This window comes from Eumetopias jubatus, unplaced genomic scaffold (assembly GCF_037043125.1).
Source record: "Eumetopias jubatus isolate StellerSeaLion01/CBP00866 unplaced genomic scaffold, mEumJub1_p1.0 scaffold_7, whole genome shotgun sequence".
Taxonomy (NCBI): Eukaryota; Metazoa; Chordata; class Mammalia; order Carnivora; family Otariidae; genus Eumetopias; species Eumetopias jubatus.
The window spans coordinates 86,566,081-86,590,114 of NW_028274813.1; the positions used below are offsets into that span (position 1 = coordinate 86,566,081).

General features: G+C 55.9%; 2 protein-coding genes across 3 annotated transcripts; one reads left to right on the plus strand and one right to left on the minus strand.

Annotated features, from left to right (window-relative positions):
* Positions 1–255: 255 nt before the first annotated feature.
* On the minus strand, positions 256–19,046 carry DUOX2 (dual oxidase 2). Of its 2 annotated transcripts, none has more exons than XM_028126681.2 (33): positions 18,953–19,046; positions 18,590–18,679; positions 18,169–18,333; positions 17,392–17,579; positions 17,040–17,241; positions 16,754–16,920; positions 16,279–16,339; positions 16,049–16,145; positions 15,531–15,621; positions 15,136–15,238; positions 14,106–14,269; positions 13,376–13,551; positions 13,036–13,154; positions 12,531–12,668; positions 12,195–12,308; positions 11,801–12,003; positions 11,296–11,481; positions 10,092–10,317; positions 9,919–10,012; positions 7,674–7,859; positions 7,079–7,168; positions 6,590–6,673; positions 5,882–6,060; positions 5,507–5,737; positions 5,226–5,325; positions 4,495–4,544; positions 4,099–4,226; positions 3,702–3,855; positions 1,795–2,027; positions 1,413–1,571; positions 921–1,076; positions 684–812; positions 256–378 (listed from the first exon to the last, which is right to left on the minus strand). In XM_028126681.2, the coding sequence occupies exons 1-33, from the start codon at positions 19,020–19,022 to the stop codon at positions 256–258; spliced, it is 4,656 nt and encodes a 1,551-aa protein (XP_027982482.1). In that variant the 5' UTR covers positions 19,023–19,046. The 2 variants fall into 2 exon arrangements, with proteins under 2 accessions (XP_027982482.1, XP_027982483.1); XM_028126682.2 differs by having other exon boundaries at positions 7,079–7,148; positions 7,678–7,859; positions 18,953–19,022.
* A 1,161-nt stretch (positions 19,047–20,207) lies between these two features.
* Positions 20,208–23,431, plus strand: DUOXA2 (dual oxidase maturation factor 2). Its single transcript, XM_028126690.2, has 6 exons — positions 20,208–20,354; positions 21,445–21,502; positions 21,785–21,919; positions 22,172–22,385; positions 22,672–22,886; positions 23,238–23,431. The coding sequence occupies exons 1-6, from the start codon at positions 20,208–20,210 to the stop codon at positions 23,429–23,431; spliced, it is 963 nt and encodes a 320-aa protein (XP_027982491.1).
* Positions 23,432–24,034: the final 603 nt, after the last annotated feature.

The window sequence follows — 24,034 nt, forward strand, 5'->3', positions numbered from 1 at the left end:
CTGCTGTTGTATCTCTTCACCTCTACGGATGTCACAAGGCAGGGGCTGTCCCCACCCTGCTCTTGTTTGCCATAACCTGCTGTGACTTGAACCAGAGAGGCCTTCTCTACCTTCTCAGAGCATAGGACAGATGGGGCCATGAGGGAGGGGCTCTTCCAGCTTTCTAGCTGAGGCCTGAGGTGGATTCTGACAGAGAAACTGTTGGCAGGGCTGCCCACAGAGGGGAAACAGGAACCAGGAAGTTCTCAGAGGTTCTCAGAAGTTCTCGTAGTGGTGCACGAAGTGGGCCTGGTCCTGCCTATTGATGAGCTGACAAGCCTTCTCTACATTCTTGGTCATTCCTGGAGGGCCACAGCTGAACACCCCAATCTTCGGTACCTGTCAAGTGTGTTGAGGGGAACGGTTGCAGAAAGGAGAGGCCTGAAGGCTTAAGATGCTCACCCCTGGGAGGAAGCTGCTTCTCAAGCCTGCTGGAATGACCAAGGCATTGACCCTGGCCCTAAGGAGGAGGCTTGAGCTGGGGGCAGCAGGGGGTCGGGCTTGAAGCCTTCCTCCACACTTGACCCTATCCTGGGGCTGGCATGGGGTGTTCCTCCCCTCAGACTACATCTGCAGGGTGCTTGAGGGCAGGATATCCTGGAAGGGGAAAGTCAGGGTCCCAGGACAGGTGGGGTGGGACTGACCTGCGGGTGGACCTCCTGCAGGGACTTGAAGAAGGGCTCGAAGGGGGGGCGGCCAAAGTGGGTGATGGAGCGCAGGCCCGTGAACAGACTCCGGTTCAGCACCTTCTGGAAGTGCCGCTCACAGATGTACTAGGAGAGGAAGTAGAGGAGGAGGGTCACAACCAAGCAGAGTCAGGGTCAGTTCTTGGTCTAGATGGTGACCCACCTAGCCGCCCTGGCTGGCCGGCCCTGACCTACCAGCATGGTGGTCCTGAGGTCAAACTTCTCAGCCAGCTGGGTGATGTAGATGTGCACGGACACCAGGTCCTGGCGGTCATTCTCCTCCACCTCCCGGATGATGTCAGCCAGCCACTCAAACTGCCGCTGGGTGCGCGTCACCCAGATGAAGTAGATCTGGGGACACATGGCGAGAGCTCAGGACCTGGCTCAGCTCAAGGTTCCTCCACTCCAGATGCCTTCACCTGAGAGGCCGGAAAGCCTCTGACCACCCACAGACACCAAACCTCAGCAGCCCCACATCTTTTAACCAACAGACCCCAGTAGAGGCCCTTCTGTCTATACCTCCTACCCTCCCTCCAATGTTGGGCACGTGGACAACTGCGTACGAATGACCCCTAGACTCAGCGTCTAGGAGCTTAGGGCTTTTCCTCATATTACTCTGCTGTGACATGGGGACACAATCAGGCAGTCTGTCCCCATTCCTTCAAAGAATGGGAGAGAGACACTCACCTTTTTACAGAGCATTTGGCTGCCCAAGGATGACTTGAAGACCAGGTCTTTGAGGATGGAGGCAAAGGGGGTGACCCCAATGCCCCCTCCCACCAGCACTGACACCTCAAACTTATGCCACTCCTGGTGGCCCTCTCCAAATGGTCCATCAAGGTAGAGCTGCCAACCAAAGGGAGAGAAGAGATGAGCCTGGTCTGGCCTCAGCTCTCAGGTTAGAAATGGGCGTGGGGCAGGGAGAGGAAGGATATGGCAACATCCCAGCCTCTTCTGAGGTACCCCAGCCTGGACTTGCGCTGGCTGGAGCTTCTAGTCTCAGGGTTGGGGAGGGTGGGAACCCTTTGCCAATGCTGGAGCCCCAAAAGTGATTCCCAGTGGTTGACACCTTTGGGTATCTGGCACAGCCATCTCCCATTGGAGGTGAGTAGATCTCCCTGAGCCGAGTGGTCCAGGGGCCTGCTGCCCGGATGTGCAGGCTGAGAGTGTCCTCATGGGGTGCAGAAGTCAGTGTGAACGGGTGGTACTCGTTGGTTCCCAGAGCCAGGCAGGCGATCCGCACCCACTGTCCCGACTTGTACTCAAAGCCATGGGGCCGCTGGAACTGCAGGTGGGTCACTCCTGGAGGTCATGGGCAGGCAAGGGCAGGGATCAGAAGCCTTGCTCCTAGTACCTGAGGACTGGCAGACACCCTGTCTTCTCCACACACCTGAGGCACCCTCCAACTCCCACCCTGACCACAGCTGAGCTTCAGGCCTGTTCTCTCTTTGTTAAAAAAGTTGATTAAAAGAAAAAAAAAAGTTGATTTGTGAGTACCACAGAGTGCAAAGGGTGTACTAACACCATGCTGAGGCTTTGTCCTCGAGTAATCTTAACTGACATAAAGTTGAAATGAGGTTCATTTTCTTACTTAGTCCTGAAGATTAGATGGTCCCACAACAGCTAAAATACGTGGGAGCTGGGGGACAGGGGCAGGCACAGGGAGTGGGCATATGGTCTGAGCAAGTGGGGTTCCTGGGGGTGGAAGTTGGAGGATCCCCTTCTCTCTTTCCTGGGTAACCCAAGAGCTGGGTTTCTCTGCTCCTGGTTCCAGCTCTCTCTTCCCCTCCACTCCTTATTCCCACGAAAGGCCCAGGCCCCATACCACTGTCCTGAATATCAGCCTACAAGTCAGGGGACCTCAGGTTCCCCGAGGACCATCTCAGTGTTTACCAAACCTCCACCATTTGAGAATTACCTTTGTGATGGGCCACTTCTGGACACCTCTGCATTATTGTTTACCTAATGTTTTTCTTTAAATTGACTTACTTTTCAATTTGATTTACCTTGACAAACTTTAGATCACTAAGATGGGTGGAAAAACAGTATCATGTGTTCTAAATAGAAGGCACCACATTTTATCAGATTTTAACTGGATACTGTTTGGTACCTGACCACAGCTGAGCTTCAGGCCTGTTCTCTCTTTGTTAAAAAAGTTGATTAAAAGGAAAAAAAAAAAAGTTGATTTGTGAATACTGCAGAGTGCAAAGGGTGTACTAACACCATGCTGAGGCTTTGTCCTTGAGTAATCTTAACTGACATAAAATTGAAATGAGGTTCATTTTCTTACTTAGTCCTGAAGATTAAATGGCCCCACAACAGCTAAAATCATCTGTCAGCCTCCACAGTGATGTGAACCCCCACTCTGGTCAACAGGGACTGTCAAAAACAGGCTCTCGAAATGTGGGCCAATTGCCCATCTCTGAAGGGGGGTTATTCTAGGAGAAGGGAGGGGTATATATGGTTCCCCAAGCTGCACCCAGGCCGCACACCAGGGGGCGTCTGTGTTGTCCTTAAACCTCTCTGTATGAGGCCTGGGTGGCTCAGTCGTTGAGCTTTTGCCTTCAGCTCAGGTCATGATCCCAGGGTCCTGGGATCGAGCCCCCCATCCGGCTCCCTGCTCAACAGGAAGCCTGCTTCTCTCTCTCCTGCTCCCCCTGCTTGTGTTCCTGCTCTCGCTGTCTCTCTCTGTCAAGTAAATAAATCACATCTTAAAAAAAAAAAAACCACAAAACAAAAAACACCTCTCTGTATGCACTTCCAACTGCCTCTTCTCATGGTCATTTCTCATTGTTTGCAAGTTGTCCTGGGGGCAAGCATAGCTGGGGCTCTGTTCGCATCAGGAAAGTTGCATGGGTTCCCCAAGGGGCTATCAGAAACCTCAGTGGTGGTCTGGAGGCCTGGGGAGCTGTCTCCACACATCCCATGAGTTGGCTTCCAAGGCTCCTCTCCCTGGGGTCAGGCTGGGCCTGGTACCTGAAGGCAGCAGCTCCGCGTTCACCACGCTGATCTCCACCTTCTTCCGGCTCAGGCTCACCAGCTTGTCCCCCACATAGATTAGTGCTGGGACCAGGAAGAAGATGTGGAAACGGGGCAGCTGGATCAGGCCGAAGCTGCCGTGGATGATGAGCTGGAGACACGGCCAGTTAGTACAGCTCAGGCCCAGCCAGGCCCCCTTCGTGCACTCCCCTTGTCCAGACACTTCCTGCCTGGGCCCTCAGCCTGGGCTGGGTAGATGAAGCTGGTATAGACTTCAGAGACTGGGGTCTCCCACCTCAGGGTCTCACTCTGAGATCTTAGGCCCAATTCAGCCTGCTCCCTACCCTGCTCATCCCTGCCCCATGGCTTGGCCCTGCCCAGAGGAAGCCCTCACCAGCACGTAGAGCAGGATGTAGAGGTGGTGGGTCAGCCAGAAGCCCCGGAAGCTGCGGCGCCGGAAGTGGTGGGAGGCGAAGACATACATGATGGCCAGGACCAGGAGCAGGAGCACCCCTGTCATACCTGGGCGCAGGGGGACAAGGTGGGAGAATACTCTCGGGACCTCCGCGTGGGCTGACAATACAACAGAGCCTTCCCCCACTCTGCCCTCCTTCTCCGACCTCCCTGGCCCCCAGAACAGCTTGCCTGCAGGGGCTGCAGCTGGGGCTTGTCCTGGAGACTAGAAAGAAACCATGACCACGACAAACAAGGATGTACTTATGGGAAGATGAGGACAAGCAGAGATTCTCAGATAGAACCCCCAGACCCCACACACAGCCCCACTCCCTACCTGGGACCGTCTGGAAGAACCACCAGTAGAACTTTTGTGGAAGCTGGGACCTGTAGGGCAAAGGTATATGGAGCTTCTGGCTGGGGCAGGTTTGGCTCCCCCATTGGTCACAATGTGACGCTGCTCCCGCCGGCCCTGACTACTGAGCTTACTGGGCCTCCACTTAGAAGGCCAGGGGTCCGTTCCAGGAACAGGGCACCTAGCCTCCCACAGATCTACCCTCGGCTCTCTCGGTCGTTCTTCCTCCTGTGTTATCTTGAACTCTCCTACTGCAGCTGACATTTGCTTCGTAAGCTCCGTGGGGGCAAGGGTGTGGCTCTGCTCTGCTCATTGCTCTAATCCCTATGCTCAAACAATGCCAGGCACGCAGTAGATACTCAGTATTTGCTAAATGGTTGTGTGAATTTGGCCTGCCTGTTCTCTGGCACCTGGATGGACACATAAGATGTGCTCCATAGATGTTTGCCCAGTGAACGGACGATAGGCTAAGATGCCATGCTCTTTGCTGGGTACATGTGGGAAAGGGTCTCCAATTCATCTCCAGAACATCTTTCCTGGCTAATCATGGCCAGCTTCCTTCCAGGGCAAGGAAGTCACCTTTCAGCTTCCCCAGCAGGCTTCTCACTCTCATTCAAAGAGAGAGTAGGGTGTCTAGGGCCATCTATTTCTTTTCCATTATGCCCTTCGGCCTGCCCCAAGTGTCCCAACGGGGAGCCCTCCCCAGAACTGACCCATCATTCACAAAGACGTTGGGGAAGATGCAGGCCAGCAGGCTGAGGGGACTGACTGAGAAGATGAAGACATTGACAGCATGGCCAGCACTGTGCAAAACTGAGAGAGACCCCGTTAGAGATGCCACCCAGGGCCGATGGTACCTCCCACCCTGAGGGACAGAGGAGGCCCAGGGAGGAGAGAGGGGAGTATAAGTAGCTCCGGTCTCCTCACTGTTTCTCCCACAGCTAGACCCAGGGGGCTGCAACAGTGCGGAGGAGGGTGCCCAGGAGCCACGCACTGGCCAGGACAACAGCAGCCATGGCGATCCAGCGATGGAAGTCCACGGCGGCGTCGAAGGGCACATAGCGGTTGAGGAAGGTCTCTCGCAGGAAGGTGATGAGGTTGCGGCACATGGTGAGCAGGATGTAGGAGAACATGAAAGAGATGCTGGCGGCCGTGCCCCGGGACAGGATGATGCCCACAAAGGTGGTCTCTGCGATGCCCGAGGGTGGCGAGGCAAAGGCATAATCTGGGGAGGGGGCGAGGGGTGGATCAGCATGGCACAGAGGCTGGGGGCCTGGGCCTGAGTCGACACAACTGGGCTCCAGTGGGAAGAGCCACCAGAAGGCTCTCCATGTCTCCCTTCCCGCTGCCCGCAACCCGGAGCTCTTACAGTAGGCCCGCTCTGCAAACAGGCCCGCACAGATGGCCGAGAAGATGGCAACGCACACGATGTGCCGCCGGTAGTTCTCCACGAAGCGCTTGTACTGCCGAAGCTTTTGGGCCAGGAGGCCCCGTTGCATCTTCTCCTTCAGCGCCTCTGTGTACAGCTGGGGAGCGGGTCCCACCGCCCTGCAGCCATGGGAGGCAGGTGGCCGTTAGATCAGGGCGCCCCAGTCTCCCCTGAATGCCACCCCATGAAGGAGACCTGGTGACCTGGCAGGGTCAGGAGGGGCCAGAACAGATGAAGGAAACAGCATCTGGGGAGTAGACTCCTCTCCCCACCCCAACTTTTACCTCTCATCTTTATTTGCTCCATCTACCCCCACTCTTCTGTCTCCCCACTACTCCACTTCATCTTCCTCTGTCCGTCTGTCCTTCCCTCTTGCTGCTCCCTACACAGGCCTTGCTGCTGTGCCCAAAGAAGGCAGGAGCCAGGAGACCCCTTACTGCCATCTCAGTATTGCCTCTGAGTGCCAAGCCCCTGCCTGATGATGAGGGTGCAGAGGTTGGAAGATGTTGAAGAATCCTTTGACTCTGTGGCCCACCAGTCAAGGAATGAGACACATGACCTTGTGTGTCCAGGAGGGGTGGGCAGGGCCAGAGACTCTGAGACTTCTCCCCATGTTTCCTTGGGCCCGAGGTTCTGGAAAATACTCACTTTTTGCCAAATCTCTTCTTCAGCCCAGGGCCTCCCAGCTCTGGGGCTTCTGAGGCAGGGAGCTCCAGTTTCTGGGAGCAGGAGCTGAGAAATGGAAAAGGGAGCTTGTTCTCCTCTTGTCTTTGCAGCCAGGAGAAGAACCCCCAGATCAGAACTTCAGGAGATGGGGATGGATCCTGGGACCCATCCCTGCCCAGAGAACCTGCCCATAAAACTGGTCAGAGAGAAGTCAGGCAGGAGAGGCAGGGCAGAAGGAATGAATATGATCCGGTCATCTGTTTTAGTGAAGGATTCTGTCCTGGAGTGGCAGGGAGAGAGCCAGCCTCCTGAGCGACATGGGGTGGGGGAAGCACTGGAATTTGGGCCAGGATCAATCATGGACTAAGAGCTACTTTCAGAGGGCAAATATCTGGTCCCAGAGACTGACTCAGCCAGCCCTACTTCCTTCATTCTCTTCAGGGGGCCTGCCGATACCCCATTCTTGCTCACCGTTCCCCCCGAGTCCGAGTGATGAATGAGACTCGACAGCTGATGTTTGGTTTAAAGATGTCTCCAACACCTGAAGTGAAGAATGAGAGTCTGGAAGCGTGAGAGACTGCTCCCACCCACTTCTCTAGGAAGGCTGCCACTGCACTTGCTAGTGACTTTGTCACGTTCTCATCTCTTGTTCCTGCCTTGTTCCCCTCACTGCCCACACTGAGTACCCATTGTACACAGGGCAGCCACTGCTAGACGAGGTGGTGACTTGGCACAATTAGGAAAGGGAACTGCTACAGGCAGATGCAACCCTGCATCCTTTGTATAAACAAAATAATGCCTCTTCCTCTGACTAGATATGCCCCAGGCCAGTGTGCACTAGCTTAGTGAGTGGCAGGTAGGCTGGATTTCAGCCCACCCCCTGACCGCTCAGGAGGCATCTTTGTGCAGTGCGCAAATTGCACAGCTGTATGTGACATGCTAAGCGCCTGGCTCTATACTACGCACAGAAGACTTGGGGAGAAATAAAACCTGGGTCCTATCCACCAGTAACTCTCATTTTGAAGGAACACCCCTCCCTGATTCCTACCACTTCTAACATACTCACACACCTCCACCTTTGACGCAGAGCTGCGTGAATCGGAGCTCGCTGTCATGGTCCCGCAGCATGAAGTGGAAGTCCTCCCACGTCAGCTCCTCCTTATCCTGGAAGCCAGACTCCCGGAACATGGACTCCACCACCTCTGTTAGCTGGGCCTTGGACAGGCAGTTGTTGGAGATCTCGATGAAGGACCTGGGGGAGGAGGAGAGACAGAGCCGCCTGTCATCCGGCAAGGTCAGGTTCAGGCAGGCGCAGGGTGGGGCAGGCCCCAGATTATCTAATGTGGTTACCAGTGACCCAGGAAATATCACTGAGAAGGTGTTCATCGAGACTGCAGCTGACGTGAGGCTGGGTGGGGTGGCCAAGGGTTTGAAATTGAAAGTGACCTTGACCAATTAGAGAAAGCAGCCCTCAAACAAGGGGCCATTGAGAGGTGGGATGAATGTCCATTTAGTGTAAGGACACGTCCAGATGGGCCATGGGCTTCTCGCGTGGCAGGCTCTCTGCCCACTCTCTCATGTTGACACATCCCACGCCACCGCTGGCCTCCCCCTTTCACAGTCCAGTAGGGTCACAGATAGCCCGGGTGTAGGGGGAGGAGATGTAGCTACAAGGCTGCTACTTCCTTGTGTCAACACCCCAGGGTACATGCAGGAGCGTCTCCACACCCCATCTGATAGCACCCAGACTGGCGGATGAAGTGGCCATACATTTTTCTTGGGCTGTGCTTTGGGACACAAACCAACCAACCATGCACATTTGTGTGAGTCCAACAGAAAAAGACCTTTGTGTGCATGGCACAGCAAACACATTTAAAAAAGGCATCATCCAAGTGAGACTAAGCAAGAGTCACAACTGGGTAAAGGAGGAGACGGTGGTTGCTCAGCCCTGGGGGACAAGGACCCTCTCCTGGATTCCCTAGAGCCTCACCCAGGCCTGGCCCTGCAATGGCACACCCAGTGAGGGATGGACAGCAATCGGCTTCACCCTCGCCTTTTAAAGATTGATTGATTGATTGATTGATTGATTGATTTGAGAGAGAGATTAGGGGGAAGAATGGAGGGAGAGAATCTCAAGCAGGCTCCACGCTGAGCATGGACCCAATGCAGGGTTTGATCCCCCAACCCTGAGATCATGACCTGAACTGAAATCAAGAGTCAGACACTTAACCAACTGAGCCACTCAGGCAGCTCCACCCCAGCCTTTCAGATGCCCATGCCCAGTTGTGGGATCTGGGCTGCAAGAGGGATGCGGCAGTTAGGGGGAATGCTGAAAGCAATGGAAAGGCTTGAGGTAGGAAAGGTAAAAGACCTCGCACCATTTTATGCGTTCTATTTATTCATTTGCTCATTTATTCCATCTGATTCAGGTAAGTTTGTATTGAATACCTGCTGTGTGCCAATCACAGCACAGAAGAGGTGGATCCGGTGGGAAACAAAAGAGAAATAAGACCCCTGGCGTTATGGAGCTGAAGAGGACTGTGTTACCGGAACAGTGTCTTCAGGAATAAGAAGTCTATGCACTAAAAACTGGTCTTTTTTTTTTTTTTAGGATTTTATTTATTTATTTATTTGAGAGAGAGAGAGAGAAACAGCATGAGAGGGGAGAGGGTCAGAAGGAGAAGCAGGCTCCCCGCTGAGCCGGGAGCCCAATGTGGGGCTCGATCCCAGAACCCTGGGACCACGACCTGAGCTGAAGGCAGATGCTTAACCAACTGAGCCACCCAGGTGCCCTCAAAACTAGTCTTTATCAGCACACCATAACCAGAAATAGCTTACACAGCAGGAAAAAAGGAAGGGTTGGAGTATAGAGGAACTTCCCATGTTTCTCCTCCCACATGTCATGGTGATTAATACAGGAAGAGTGATCAAGGTCATCTGTCCTCCATCCATTATTTCACAGTGCAAAGCACAGTGTTATGTATGGTAACAAGAGTTTACAAAGGTCCAAAGCATCCAAAACGGGCTAGTAGACTTTTCTGTTATTAGTTATATTGGTTTGTTATTTGTTTGTTTTAACTAGGGAGGGAGAATTTTCTGGCTGGTATAGACAGTGCAGATAATAGACCCTCCTGGAGGCAGGGGCCTGGCCAGATAAACTTAAGAAGCTGGAGCCTCTGAGAGTCTAGGAAGCAGTAGCTAAGCCACCTTTCAATACAGATGGTCACACAGCCTCCTTGCCCACCCTCTGATTTGACTTTCCCTGTTTCAAACAACAGGGAGTCTCAGAACTAGAAGGGCCCATACCATACCGCATCATGGTGAAGAACTCATCCTTGGAGAGGAAGCCATTTGCATCAAGGTCATACATGTTGAACATCAGGCGGGACTTGTCCTCTGGGGAGCCTAGGAAGAGAAAGAAGGATGCAGGTCACCTCTGTGCTGAAAGATTGCTGGTTCCTGGAATGGCCCACCCTCCCCCTACCTTTCATGAAGACCACCAGGATGTCCAGAAACTCCCGGAAGGACAGGTAGCCATTGCCATCTTTGTCAGCCAGGGAGAACATGGACTCCACAAACATGTCCTGGGGCTTGAGGCCCAGGGACTCGGCAAACTCAGCTCTGCTCAGCTCACAAGTCAGGGCCTCCCGTACCTTCTGTGATGAGTCCAGGGGCAGGGTCCCTGCGTCCGCCTGGTCGATGTTCAGCACCTGCACCCGGGCAGCAGCAGAGGGAGAGAGAGAGAAGGAGGTGAGGCCTGGGCTGGATACAGTTCAGTGATCCTTCCCATCTCCCCAAAGTCCAGTTCAGAAAGGGTGAGCCCCAGTGGACACTCCCGGTCCTTATATATACTTCTGACTTGGGCTTCTGCTCTCCTGTTGAGGCAGTGACTCAAATCTCTAGCAGCCAGTCCATTTTCTCCCCAGACCCAAGATCCAGGAGCTTTATAGAGTAGGAATGGTCTCAAGGGGGGCGGGTGGGAATGAGAAAGGGCAAAGATGGGGATGCAAAATGAAAGAGCCTATCCTGGGGACAGAAGATGAAGTAGACAGGGGTGGAAAGGCAGAAAGAGGCTAGAGATATGTTCTTTCGTCAATTTAGACGGGGCTACCACATGACTGATTTGGTCTCTGCCCATTGTGCAAAGATTTTAAAAGTCCTATACATGTAACTACCATTTGTTAAATGCCTACAATGTACCAAGCACCTGGTCTAAACACTATACATAGAACAGTGTTTTTCAAACTTGAAAGCGTATCAGAATCCCCTGGAGGGCTTGTGGGCCCCAACAGCAGAGTTTCGGATTTACTAAGTTCGGTGGGGAGTGCTGAGGCTTTATATTTCTAACAAATCCCCAGGTGAGGTGAGGTGAGGTGGCTACTGCTGGTCCAGGGGCCACGCTTTGAGAACCACTGATATGGACTATCTCACTGAATCGTCACAGCAACTCAAGGTGGTGGATCCTATTTTAATCATTGTTGAATAGATGAGGAAATGGAGATACAGAGCAGAGATGTGACTTGCCCAAGGTCAGGCAAGGAGGGAGTGGCAAAGCTATGATTCATTCAAGGCTGTCTGTCTCCAGCCCACAGACCAGAAGCTTAGTTCACCCCGTGTAGGATCCTGTCCAGCCCAGGTTCCCTCCAGCCCCTGGGCCAGGTCCTGTCTCCAAGACACAGCCATGGCACCTGGGCAAACAGGTGTCTGAAGAAGATCTCCAGGATGCGGCCCCGCTGCTGCTTGGTCACAGCCCTCCTGAACAGCTCGTTCTCGCTCATCTCAGCCACATCAAGGCCCAGAGCCCACTGCACACAGAAGTCCTGCAGATGCTGCACGAAGGTGCCCCGCTCCTCCTCAGAGTTAAACAGTAGTACCTGGGTGGAAGGAAGCCTGTGCCGGTGCTCGGAGCTTCAGCTCTGGCGCAACCTCCCCTCAAAAAGACCTTGAGTTTAGGGAAGGGGAGAAAAGCTGCCCCCCCTCCAAACCATCCAGGCTGGAACCAGATGAGTGGCCCAAAGTGGGGGGGGTCAGAGGGAGGGTCACGTGGAATGTAAGGTCTGCTGAAAGGGTGCCTCTGCCCAGCATTGCCTTCACAGGGGAGCTCTGCAGCTGAGGAGAGGGTGAGCTGACAGGACTTGCTCAGAGAAGGGAGACAGAGGAGCCTTCCAGGTAGGGCAGGCAGGATGGCCATACCAGGTCATACTCCTTGGGGATCTTGAGCAGCAGGGTCCAGCGTCTGCGGTTGCTGGACAGGATGAGGTTGACCTGCTGCGGGGGCTGCAGCTGGATGGTGCGAAGCACAGAGAGCCGCCTGTCCAGGACCTGCAGACGCCTGTCTGGGAGCAGCTGGATGGTGATGGGGTAGCTCTTCTCCCTGGGGCCCGGCCACTCCATCGCTGGGCAAGGGACGATTGGGCAGAGCAGTTCAGCAGAGGTACCCAGGCCCCTGACCTCAAGCCAATTCCACTCTACCAGTCTGAGCAGGCCACCCCAAAGCCTGGCTTTCTCCCCATATCTGTACTCTGGTTTTTCTCCCAGGGCTTCCTATCCGGCCCCCAGCTCCCTCCCCCCGCCCCACCCCTCTCACCTGGCACACCATCTTTGACTGCTTCTTTCTTCACACTCTCTTTGCCTTTCTTCTGTAGCCTCTTGCACTCTCGGCTCCGGAAATAGGCCACCACCCCAGAGATAAGCAGACTCACTGAAAGGGATCAGAAGGAGCCAGTGGAGAGGGGAGCCCCTCACCTGCAGCTTCACTGAGGGCTCTGCTGTTGCCCCTCTCTTCACAAGGGTCCCCTGAGCCGGGCTTTGATGGTAGCAAGGAGCTCGTCCCACAGACCAGCAGGTTACGAGGAGCAGGGACAGTTGGCGGGCAGGGGAACGGCCAGGGAAAAAGGGGTGGGTGTGGGTGTGAAGAGCTCACCGAGCGGAAGACAGCAGAGAGCCACAATGGTAATGCCAAACCCAGGACCGCTGCCCTCAAAGTAGTCCAACATGGTCAGGGGCACACAGTGGGGCAAGCCTTGGGTTGTGAGCTGCCGAGGCTGAGGGCACGGGGCATCTGAGGGAAAGGACACAGAAGGCCTCAAAGTCTGAGCACCTCACTCATGGCCAGGCACTCCTCCTCTCTCTCCGGTAAAGGAGTAGGTACCATTTTCCTTCCAGGCCCACCTCTCTGGAGCTTGTTCCCCTCAGTAAGTTCCCTTCCATATCCTGTTCTCATCACCCACCCCAGCTTGAGCACAGAGTGCAGCCTGCGAACTAGTCCAGTCCCTACTAGGAGAGGCAGCCTATTGCAGGCTTCCCAGCACCACAGCGAAGGGGCTGCCTGGCATCTGCTTCCCTGGATAGGACCAAGTGATTCGCTGCTCCCCCATCCTTGGTCCTTTCTCTGGTTGCCATTCACTATGTTCTCCCAGGCCACCCACCTGCATGCCAGATAAAGACATTGGGCTGCAGGGCACTGGGATCCACGTTGATAACAGCCACCAGCACATCCCAAAGAGTAGTGTTTCTGATTTCTGCGATTTCCTTTTTGGAGAACAGCCTAAGTTGGAGAAAGCCAGGAAATTTTGGGATGGGAAGGGGCTGCCAGCCTCCAGCATTCTCGGACCCAGAGACCCAGATGAGGGAAGAGACCCAGAGGGGCTGAGGAGCACGGGAGGCCAGCTGGGAATCAAGGGCCCATGGGGCTGTTGACAGCACCTGCAGAGGACCTGGGGCCCAGGCCAAGGTGAAGTCTGAGGAAGGGACCCAGGCAGGCCTTACCCATTCCTGGTGTTCTCAAACCAGTAGCGGTCGCCATCCCGCAGCCTCACAAACTGGTTAAGGACGATGGTGCTGAAGAGGGGCCCGGGGTCCCCATGGCTCTCCAGGAGCCCCCCGGGGAGCAGCTCCAGCCGGGACAGGTCCTGGTTGTACAGGGCAGCTGTGGCCTCCAGCACCTGTGGCACCACGGGAGGTGAGGAGTTTGTGTGTGCCCGTGTGTGTGCACACGCGCATGTGCGTGTGAGGGAGGGCAGCCACTGTGGCTCTATCCTTCAAACACAGGACTCCATCAGCTGCCTGGCTTGCTCCTCAGGCCTGAGGGAGTCTCCTCTTCCTAGGCAGTCCCCCTCAGGAGTGGCAAGTCTGATGGGAGGACCAATGTGTCCCTCCCATGCTGAGGCCACTGTGAGGTGCCTGAGGACCATATCCTGTAACCACCACTACCCAGACTATCTGGCCCCAATGATTAGCAGCTTCAGGGTCACCCAATTCATGAGGAGGGAGCCTGTAGGAATGGTACAATGTAGTGGTGAGGAACATACTCTGGAGTCGGCTGGCTGAATTTAAATCCTGTCTCTAGGACTGACTTACCAACTATGTCATTGGTAAGATAAGGATGATGAGAGTATCTACCCTATAACATTCTTGATGTAGATTAAATGAGTTACATGTGTACCGGGCTTAAAACAAGAAAGTTTTAGCCCCTATTGCCATCATTACTATTTCTCACCTGGGGCTCCACATGGGGGTTGATGTGACTCCAGTTCCGTGGGGTGTCCAACCCCAAAGCCATCAGGGCTTGGGTATAGCTGGGCAGCCCCATATCTCGGCCACGTTGGATACTGCTGGCCACGTAGTCTGTGCGGGAGAACTTGCCAGGGCCGGGCCAGTAGTCTGAGAAGGAGAGAGGACCAGGCTATAGGCCGAATCCTTCCGACCCTGCTTTGCCCAGCAGCCTTACATTAGGCTATTGGCACTACCCGTCCCCAGCACTCCCAACATGTGACCTGTGCCCATATCAACTTTGCCTCCATGGGGGGGGCAATGTTACCATGTGTGATTGGGGGCAATTTTTCTGGCAAGAATCTTCCCCTGGGACTCAAGACTATTCTAGTCACCAAGTACTGTATTCCCTGTTCTTTACCTCCTTAACCTCAAGACAGGACTGGATAAAAATCTTTAGAGACCTAAGCACCAAGGAGATCATGCTGTCACCCCTCCGCCCACATATTCAGACACAGGTAATTTAGAATAAAAACCACACTAAACCCGAATTAAGCAAAAAAAAAGTTAAAAGCTTTTTTCTTCTTTTTTTTTGAGTTATCTCTTTAAAAATCTTTATTATGGTTTTTTCCTTTTTTTAATTTTTTATTGTTATGTTAATCACCATATATTACATCATTTGTTTTGGTGTAGTGTTCCATGATTCGTTGTTTGTTCATAACACCCAGTGCTCCATGCAGAATGTGCCCTCTTTAATACCCATCACCAGGCTAACTCATCCCCCTACCCTCCTCCCCTCTAGAAACCTCAGTTTGTTTTTCAGAGTCCATCATCTCTCCTGGTTCGTCTCCCCCTCTGACTTACTCCCCTTCATTCTTCATCTCCTGCAAAAGCTTTTTTCTTCTAATGGCTATCTGCAGTGGTGTGTGTCTGTGCTTCTGCATTGCAGGTACCTAGGGTCTGCCTGTTGATTCACCCAGGAGGGTCCCCAGGCTCCCTGGCCCCTGGGCCTTCACCCCTCTGGCTCCCAAGCTCACCTCTCAGATCTTCCACCACTGTCCTGTCCTCCAGCTCTGCGATCTGGGAGGCCATCCCCAGTAGCAGCTGGTCCACTGCCTGGGCACTGTTCACAGTGGCGTTCTGGAAAAAAAAAAACAATGCATTCAGGGTAGGCTCTTGGGCCTCTTCCCAAAGCCTGGTCCCTGTCACCCTAAAGCACTGCAGTACCTCAGGACAATGGGCCCTTGGCCCGTCCTAGACTCTTTTGAGCCGTTGTCTCCACCTAATTTTCTGATCATTCTCCCCTTCATCTCCTATTAGCTGGAGCAGTAACACACAAGAACTAGAATGGTTGCTTTTCCCAGCCTGTGTGTCAAGTCTGACATTGACCCACCTTCCCCTGACCCGGACCCCAGGCTGACCCCAGGCTGACCTCCCGACGCCAGTAGCTGTTGCAGACCCTGAGAGCTGGGGAGCTGCCAAAACCCTCGTTCAGGACCATCTGGAAATGACAGCTGGCATTCCTGAAATGGGGAATCAACGACGGGATGAGAACTCAGGGAAAAAGCTGAGATGAGGTTGAGTGGGGTGAGGGACTCAGAGGAGTTTGGCCAAGACCGAGGACTGAGCTTCTTTGAACACAGCAGGGATGTGGCAACATGCGTGGACTGAAGGTATGGGTTGCTCTTTGTCCACCTAGAGTGGGAAGGGAAGGAGGGACGAGAGTACCCAGCTGCTGGACAAATCCTGCTCTCAGCAACTAAAGTTCAGCCATTAGGAGGGGTTGTTAAGGTTCAAACTCCTACCGCAGGGTCCTATTTAGTGTTCCAAATCTGCTTCTCTTCCCCATTAAACCTTGGAGGTGTATAAGAGGCTCCAGGCCCCCAAGGTCCTTGACCCTTCACCTCTGTCAGTGTGCTAAGCCTCTCCCACTGCCAGCCCATCCCTCACCTCATGTAGACCCCAGGAGGCACCATGGTGGAGAAGAACTGCTCAGAGGCCACCAGGAACTCTGGGGAGATGCTGGGGTCCAGGAAAGGGTTGTATCCTGGGGGAAGGGGAGAAGAGAGAGGATAGTAACATTTAGCCCTTAAACCACCCACCCTCCCTCCCCACCCTTTCTCCCCCCACCTCCAAAAAACTCCTGCTAGCTCTCCCATTCTCCCTCCCCATCCCCTTACCTGCATACTTCGGGGGTGTTTTCTGCAGGAAGCTGGGCAGCCACTCATACAAAACGATGTTCTGAGGGTCAACAGAGGGCAAAAGGGAGGCAAGCGCTGGAGCAGCCACGCTGGGAGGGTCTGAGCCCCAGGAAGGCTTAGGTGGGAGGTGAGGGTCAGGCAGGGGCAGTCAGCAGGGAGGCAACTCCAACAGGACAGGTGCGGACGCCTGTCCCCCACTAGGAACACGGGATGGGCGTGGGCTAATGACTAATAACCACGGCCAAGTCTCGTGTGTGAGGGTCCTTTGCCTGCTCCTCATCTTCGGGGTCCATTCCTAGACGCTAGCTCCAGTTCTGGGGAGCAGTGTCCTCCCGGAAAAGGGCGTTTCTGGGGGCTGCTTGCGCGAGGATGGAGGGCTCTGCGGGGCAGCGGAGTCTCCCACGCAGCAGTCGGGGTGGGGACGGGGGGGGCGGGGGGAGGGCGCGTGACTGACCTGGTAGGTGGCGATGACCCTCTTGCGCGCGTGCTGGAACAGCTCCTCGTCCCCCCATTGCGGGTGCTCGCGGGCCAGCCGCTGCGCGCACAGGTTGTGGTAGCGGAACCACAGCAGGCCCAGCGCCTGCAGGAACGGGTCGCGGTTCCCTCGCTCCGCCCCGAAGGCTGCAGGCGACGCGGGGCCGCAGGGCAGGAGAGGAGCGGCGGTGTGACCACCAACTTTGCCGTCCGCAGCCCGCGCCCCGCCCCGCGCCCGGCCGCCGCAGCCCGCCCCGCGGCCTCACCGTACAGCCCCCGGGGCCCGCGCTGTCCGGTGGCGGGGTCGGGCGCCGTCCACATGAGCAGGGGGCTTTGCGCGTTCCGGGGGAAGGCGGGGTCGGGCCCCGACGCCAGCTCTCCCCCGGAGAAGCTCCGCAGCGCGTCGCTCCACGAGTGCGAGGAGCCATAGATGGCGCTGCCGTCCAGCCAGCCCGTCACCTCGTTGGTCTGCGGGGGGCACCGCGAGGGTGAGCCGGGGGTGAGCCGGGGGTCGGGTAGCGGAGGCGGGTGTCAGTGCGCGAGGGGGTGGGAGCCTCTCCCCGCCCCGCCCTGCGCTGGCCTGGCCGCGAACCCGGGACCCCGCCCGCCTCGTCTCACCAGGTCCCGGGGATTACTGGGGCTCTGTCCGGTCTCGGGGTCCCAGCGGCTCCTCTGGAAGGGGAGGACCACGTCCCCGCGCCGGTCGGGATCGAACACCGGGTCCCCGGGCGGGATGTGGATGTTGAGGAACTCGGCTGGGCAGCCGGGGGTCTCCACGCTCACCAGGTCCGAAAGCACGTGGTAGCCTGCGGCCATGGAGGCCAAACTGATGAGAATCGCCACTCCCCGTGGGCAGGGAGTTTCTCTAGGTTTCTCAAGAGTCAAAAGGCATGTTGGAGTGCAAGCTCTGCCACCGGCTCCGGGTCTTTTTTCTAATTTTCAAAGTGGGGATATAGTACCCTCTCCACCCACCTCATAACATTGTTGTAAGAATCAAAATAATATAATTAACGTAAGGGCTCCCCCACCCCAATTCCCATCTCCCAGCAGATCTTGCCCCCCCCCCTTTCTCTTCGGAGGAAAGAGGATATAATCATTCGGTAGGAGAGCGGTGGCAGGGGACTCAGCTCCTAGAGCTATAATGGAGGTACAATGACACTCCTAGGTTTGGCCTACAGGGTAAGAGAAAGATTAGAGGAGCGAATATCCCTGACTCGACACTCCCAAATCCCTCGAGATAAAGAAGGGTTGGAAGTGTTGCTTAGTGCGGAGGAGGAGGTGTCTGGGAGTCTTGGGTCCGCCTCCCCTGCTCTTGCAGACGGCCGCAGGGCCCCTCTCCCCAGGCGCTGAGCTAAGTGACTGCTCACCCCCGGCGTCCTCCCACTTTGCTCTCACCAAAGAAGACCCCCAGCACTGTGCGGTTGCGGCGGGATGGCTGCCCGGCTGTGCCCCGCATGGCGGCGTCGCTGAGTAGGCGCGGGTTGGGCAGCAGCGGCTCCCCCAGAGCCTGGTAAACGCCATCCGCGTAACTGGCTGGCACGAGGCGCTGCAGTCGGAAGCCTGTGGGAAGCAGGGAGCTGGGGTGTCAGAGAACCCCGTCCCCAATAAGCCCACAAGCTTCTCCCTACGCCTACCTCAAATCCCCATCCTCACTGGCGAGACCCCTCTTCTCCAGGGTCTCCTGGCCCCAGGAGTGCGTAGGAGTTCGCTGTGGAGACAGCCCGGCTTCTGCGCGCCGGGTCTCCCGCGGCCCGGCCCCCTAATCCATCTCCCTAAACCCTCCCGCCCCCCTCCCACCCAGGACCACAGGACGCACCCGCTGCGCCACGCTCGTGATGCCTCAGGTTGTTGAACCAGCCGTCATAGCGCTGCACTTCCCAGGACAGTGGGAGTGAGTCCTGGCCGCCTGCCGGTCAGAGAACGGTCCCCTCAGCGCTGGCCTCCCTGCGACCGCTCCGGGACGCGACGGCTTCCGCCCGCGCTTCTCCCGCTCACTGAGCGCCCCCAACCCTACCCGAGAGGCAACCCCTGAGCGGCGTTGCGGCTGCCCTGGGAAGTTTCCCATCCCACTGAGCGGCGCTGCAATTTGACCGATCTTGTAGCTGGGCTGCATCTGTTTCTTTCCCCAGCCTCAGGAGGCACAGGGTGACATCCGAAGCTAGGGGCACCGGATACTTACCCGCTGGATCCAGGGATGCAGTCAGCAGAGCTCCCAGGAGCACCACTGCCTCTGGCCTTGTGCAGAGCATGTTTACCCTGCCGCCTGGGAGGTGGGAGGTGAAAAGTGAGTGACAAGGAGCTGGTGTCCCCCATGCCTACAGCAAGCATGGGGAGGAGGTGTCTGCTGTTTTCACTTCTGGAGCAAAGCTTTTAGAAGCATCACTGAGGACCCAGGGCTTGCTGTAGGCATGGGGGACACCAGCTGCATGCCACTCTTTTCAGGACACCTGGTAGGTACTGACATTGGTCCCCACTGTCCACCTGGTGGAAGAACTAACACTGGCCAAAGAACCCCTCCACCTGCCGCAGCACTAATCTTCTGGGGTTTACCAGTCCAAGGCAGCACCTCCCCTCCCCCCCCCAACTCCCAACCTCCAATCTCCATCCCCAAGCCCTCGGTAACTGCTTCTCCTAGAGGAGGCAGGGAAGGGAAAGCAGTTAGTGAGCTGGCAACCGGGACCTGCAGCCCCTCCTACTCTACTGTGAATGCCTGTGCATGGACAGGAGGGATGGAACGATGAGGCCCCAAACTCCCTCCAACCTCTGGTTTTGGGCCCCTGTCTGGGGTCAGAAGTCTTTCCTCTTGGAATCTTTGCTTTTCTGCCCTCCTCCCAGCCTCCATCTTCCCAACACAGCACCACTCCCACCCCCCAACCCCTCCGAGCTCTGAAGATCCTCCCCAGCAGCACTCTCACCCTCTTCTCTGGATCCTCTAAGGCCAGCTGCCCTGGTGTCTGCTGAGGTCAGACCGGTGCCAAGTGTCCACCTCCTGACGGGAGGCTAGCCCTCTTACTGTGGAGGCTGGGCTTTCCTCATTTGCATAGTAGCCTCCACCTTCCATTTGCAAGATCTCTTCCCAACCGCACCCAGCTGCCAAGCCCTGACATCCACCCAACGACCTACCCAGGCTGCTATAAAAGGGCTCCAGGTCCTGCACACTTCCAAACACAGAGCCGTAAAAGTAACTGGCTATAGCCAGTGAGAAATAATTTCTCTCTCCCGCCTACCCAACCCTGCCTGGGCCAACCCAGAGCACTTGAAGGCAGCCAGCCGCTGCGCTTCCTTAGGGGCGAGTTGAGCAACTCAGACTTGACCAGCCCATTAAGTCCTGTCCAAGAACACAGGGGACCGGCTAAGGAGAAGTGGGACCTGGGCTCGGTTGCCAGGTTCACACTTTTCCCTCTCCAGCGGACCCAGCTTGGCACAGTTGCAGCATGACTCTGTGGAACGGCGAGCTGCCTTTCTACCCCCAGCCCCGGCATGCCCCGGGCTACAGCGTCCCATTGCTCATCGTCATTCTGGTGTTCTTGGCCCTGGCCGCCAGCTTCCTGCTCATCTTGCCTGGGATCCGTGGTCACTCGGTAAGGGGGTGCTAGATGCTAGGGCTTGAGGGTCATGGGCAGCTTGTCTCTGGAAGACCTAGGACAGGTAATACTGTAACAAGGGCTTCCACGAATAGTCAGACGAAACGCTGAACCAGAGGAGCATAGGTGGAGCAGACCCAGAAGTCTGGGGGCAGCCAGCACCGCTCCCTGCCCGGGGACTGGGAGAGAGGTAGGCCCCGTATAAGACATTCTAGAGACTGAACCCACCTGAATCATCCAGGAGGCTGCTGCGGCGAGTGGGTGCCCAGTCCAGTAATCCTGGGGCTAATTCTAGTCTTCACATGCTGCTAGAGTCTCCCTGCTCTCCTCAGACTGTGGCTGCACTCCAATCTTAGCCTTCAGGTGATGACCAGTGGACCAAGAGCTGAGAATGCTGTGTTTCACTAGTGTGCTGGGTTGAGATGCATGTGTATGGGTGCTCCCATCCTAAGGACTCGGGGACTCCCACAAATGATTCGAAGTTGTAACAGACTGGGTACTTGTCCTTGGACCACCCCCCCTTCTCCCAGAACCTAAGTTGTTTTTCCAGTCTAGGAGTACCTGGCCTCCCTGAGTCTCCATCTGTGTCGGTTGCCTTGGGAAACTGGTGCACCTAGGAATATCTGAGAGGCTGCATTCCTACCTCCTCTATGACAGGACCCTGGGGCTGCGCTCTCCTAGGGGTGGTGACCCCAGCCTGGTACTTCTGGACTCACTGAGCCTCATCATAGTAGTGACTTGAGTAGTTGGCAAGACCAGGACCAGGAGCCAGATAGCTGGGGGAGTGAAGGTGATATGACAACACCAGGCAGGGAGCCAGGTTGCAGGGTGGACTGGGAAATGGGGCTAGGGAGGCAGAAGTGCATGGCTAGAAAACATCAGAAATGCCAGTGGCTCAGAGGGATTTGCACAAAAAGCAAGACAGACTTTAGCTTTAAAACGTCAGGAATGTAACTCGGAAAAGGGTGTGGGGCAAGAGGGTACAGTTGCAGGGGCACTAAAGATCTAGGTGGCATGGGGTCAAGGGAGGTCTTGGGGACTCTAGTTGGGCAGTTTTCAGACCTGACCCAGGTGCTTGTTCCTGCAGCGCTGGTTCTGGCTGGTGAGAGTTCTTCTCAGTCTGTTCATAGGCGCGGAAATTGTGGGTGAGTGTGTGATGCTGCAGATGGGGAAAGGACCTGGGGTGAGGATGGAGGTGGGCAGAGGGCACCTGGGAAAATGGAGATTTGGGGGTTGTTTCCTGCTCTTTCTTCCCATTCTTCAGCTCTTTCTAGTGCCCACTCTTCCACCCTTACCGTATATACCACCTTGGACCTATAGACCCTCCATCTCTCCGCACAGTGTCCTACTTGCCATCACCACTCTCCTCATTCCATCTCCCCAATGCTCTCCCTAACCCTCCCCCCACACTGTGTCTCTCCCCACAGCCGTGCACTTTAGCGCACAATGGTCAGTGGGTGGGATGAACACCAACACATCCTACAAGGCCTTCAGTGCAGCAAGGGTCAGCGCTCACGTTGGTCTCCACGTCGGCCTGGGGGGAATTAATATTACACTCACAGGTGAGGGGGCTGGGGCAAAGTGAACTTCTGGATTGGCAGACCCCATGGCTGGGGGGTGTGTGGCAGGGGCAGCTGGAGGAAATCTCCGACCCCACGGGCTCGAAGAGTTTTTATTTCTCACAGATCCGTGTTTTCCGCAACTGCTGCCAAACCTCATGTCTCTCACACCTCTCCTTTCCTACGCGCGCTAGCTTAGTTTCGGTGTCCCGGGTTGTGCGCAGCTCCACGACCCCGGCCGCCCTCCCTTCGCAGGGACCCCGGTGCAGCAGCTGAACGAGACCATAGACTACAACGAGCACTTCAACTGGCGTCTGGGTGAGAACTATGCCGAGGAGTACTCGGAGGCCCTGGAAAAGGGGCTGCCGGATCCAGTTCTCTACTTGGCGGAGAAGTTCACCCCGAGCAGCCCCTGCGGGCTCTACCGCCAGTACCGCCTGGCGGGACACTACGCGTCCGCCACGCTGTGGTGAGCGCTGGAGGGAAGGCACCTGTGAGTGAGGGAGTGTCGGGGCGGGGGCGTGTGAGCCAGAGGATATGAGGTATAGTTACAGCCCTATGGTGCGGGGAGTGAGAATTACTGCTCAGACGGTCGGAACCCAGAGAGCCCCAGCAAAGCCTGGGAGTCGGCTACTCGGCTGGAAGGTTCCCTTGCGCCTTCGCCGTCCCAGCGCCGGCTTTCGTTCTGGGGTAGGGACACAGAGCAAGCGAGGCTGGGGAAAGCCAGCTCACAGTGCGGCGGGTCCCCTCCGCAGGGTGGCGTTCTGCTTCTGGCTCCTCTCCAACGCGCTGCTCTCCATGCCGGTCCCGCTCTACGGAGGCCTGGCGCTCATGACCACCGGCACCTTCACGCTCTTCTCCATCTTCGCCTTCGCCTCCATCTCCCGCGTGCCGCTCTGCCCGCTCCGCCTCGGCTCCTCCACGCTCGTCACTCACTACGGCGCCGCTTTTTGGGTCACCCTGGCCACCGGTGAGGACCAAGGGGGCGGATTCTGGGAGGCTGGGCGTGGGAGCTGATGTGTGTTTTTCCCGTTTGCAAAATGAGTTCACATATATTATCTAATTTGCTCCTCTTAATAGTTCCTAGAAGCAGGCAGTTATGCCCATTTTACAGATGAGGCCAGGGGCTTCTGAAGGGTTCGGTGGCTTGCCCCAGTTAGCGCATGAACTCATGTATCACGTAATCCATATTAGAGGTCTTTCTGCCGTGTGGGTTGGGGGAGGAAATGCTAGGGGTAGCCCCCAGGAGATGGAGGGGGGCAGGCCAGGTTCTGGCTTGGAGCCCTGACTACCCTGTTTCTTTCTGTCCGCGCCGCCGCAGGCATCCTGTGCCTCCTCCTCGGAGTGGCGGTGGTGAGTCTCCACTACTCTCGACCCAGCGCTCTCCGCACCTTCTTGGACGGAAGTGTCAAGGACTGTGGTAGCCAGGCGAAAAGGAACTTGTCTCTCATCCTGAACAACCCACTGCATAAGCAGTTCGGAGCCCTGGACTTAACGACTAGTACTAACCTTTGAGGGTTATTCAACCTCGGACTCCTAACCCCGCCTCGGCCCCCTGCAGGCCGGGTAGCAATACCTGCTGGGCTCAGGCCAGGAGAGCTAGCTCCAGGAGGGTCACTACGCCGCGGGCGCAGGGAAAAGCAGGCGGCCTCAGACGTGCCACACGCCTGCGCCCGGGGAAAAAGGGTCTCCCAAGGTGAGCTGTAAATAAATCCTTTTTCTTTTTCTTTTTTTCTTAAACTTGTTTCTATTACATTCAATGGCTTTTCCAAGCTTGGGGAATATGAGTCCTCGGCCGACTTCCCTGGGTTGGAAGCATTTGCTCTGTCTTGCCACAAAGCTCTGGGAGAGGGGCGCCCTCTAGTGAGCCCAAAGGAGAACCCTCCGGAGCCAGCATCTTCCTGAGTTGCCCCAGGCAGATGGCAGGTAGCAGTGACCAGACAGGTCAACCTCCCATTGGCTCAGCTGAGTGGGAGGGAATGGCATTCCTGAGGTCATTTACTAACTCCAGTTTATTCACTAACTAAGAGGTAGTGTCCAAGGGCCAAGGTAGTTGTCAGCAAGGCATAAAAATGTAAATCCTGGGATTTTTTTTTTTTTTTTAGGTCCTTGGCAAGA

Coding starts and splice junctions, on each gene's coding strand:
- DUOXA2 (XM_028126690.2), top strand. CDS start 20,208: ATGACTCTGTGGAACGGCGAGCTGCCTTTCTACCCCCAGCCCCGGCAT. Junction 20,355..21,444: donor CTGGGATCCGTGGTCACTCG/GTAAGGGGGTGC, acceptor TTGTTCCTGCAG/CGCTGGTTCTGGCTGGTGAG. Junction 21,503..21,784: donor CATAGGCGCGGAAATTGTGG/GTGAGTGTGTGA, acceptor CTCTCCCCACAG/CCGTGCACTTTAGCGCACAA.
- DUOX2 (XM_028126681.2), bottom strand. CDS start 19,022: ATGCTCTGCACAAGGCCAGAGGCAGTGGTGCTCCTGGGAGCTCTGCTG. Junction 6,061..6,589: donor AAGAAGAGATTTGGCAAAAA/GTGAGTATTTTC, acceptor CCATGGCTGCAG/GGCGGTGGGACCCGCTCCCC. Junction 1,077..1,412: donor GCCAAATGCTCTGTAAAAAG/GTGAGTGTCTCT, acceptor ATGTGTCCCCAG/ATCTACTTCATCTGGGTGAC.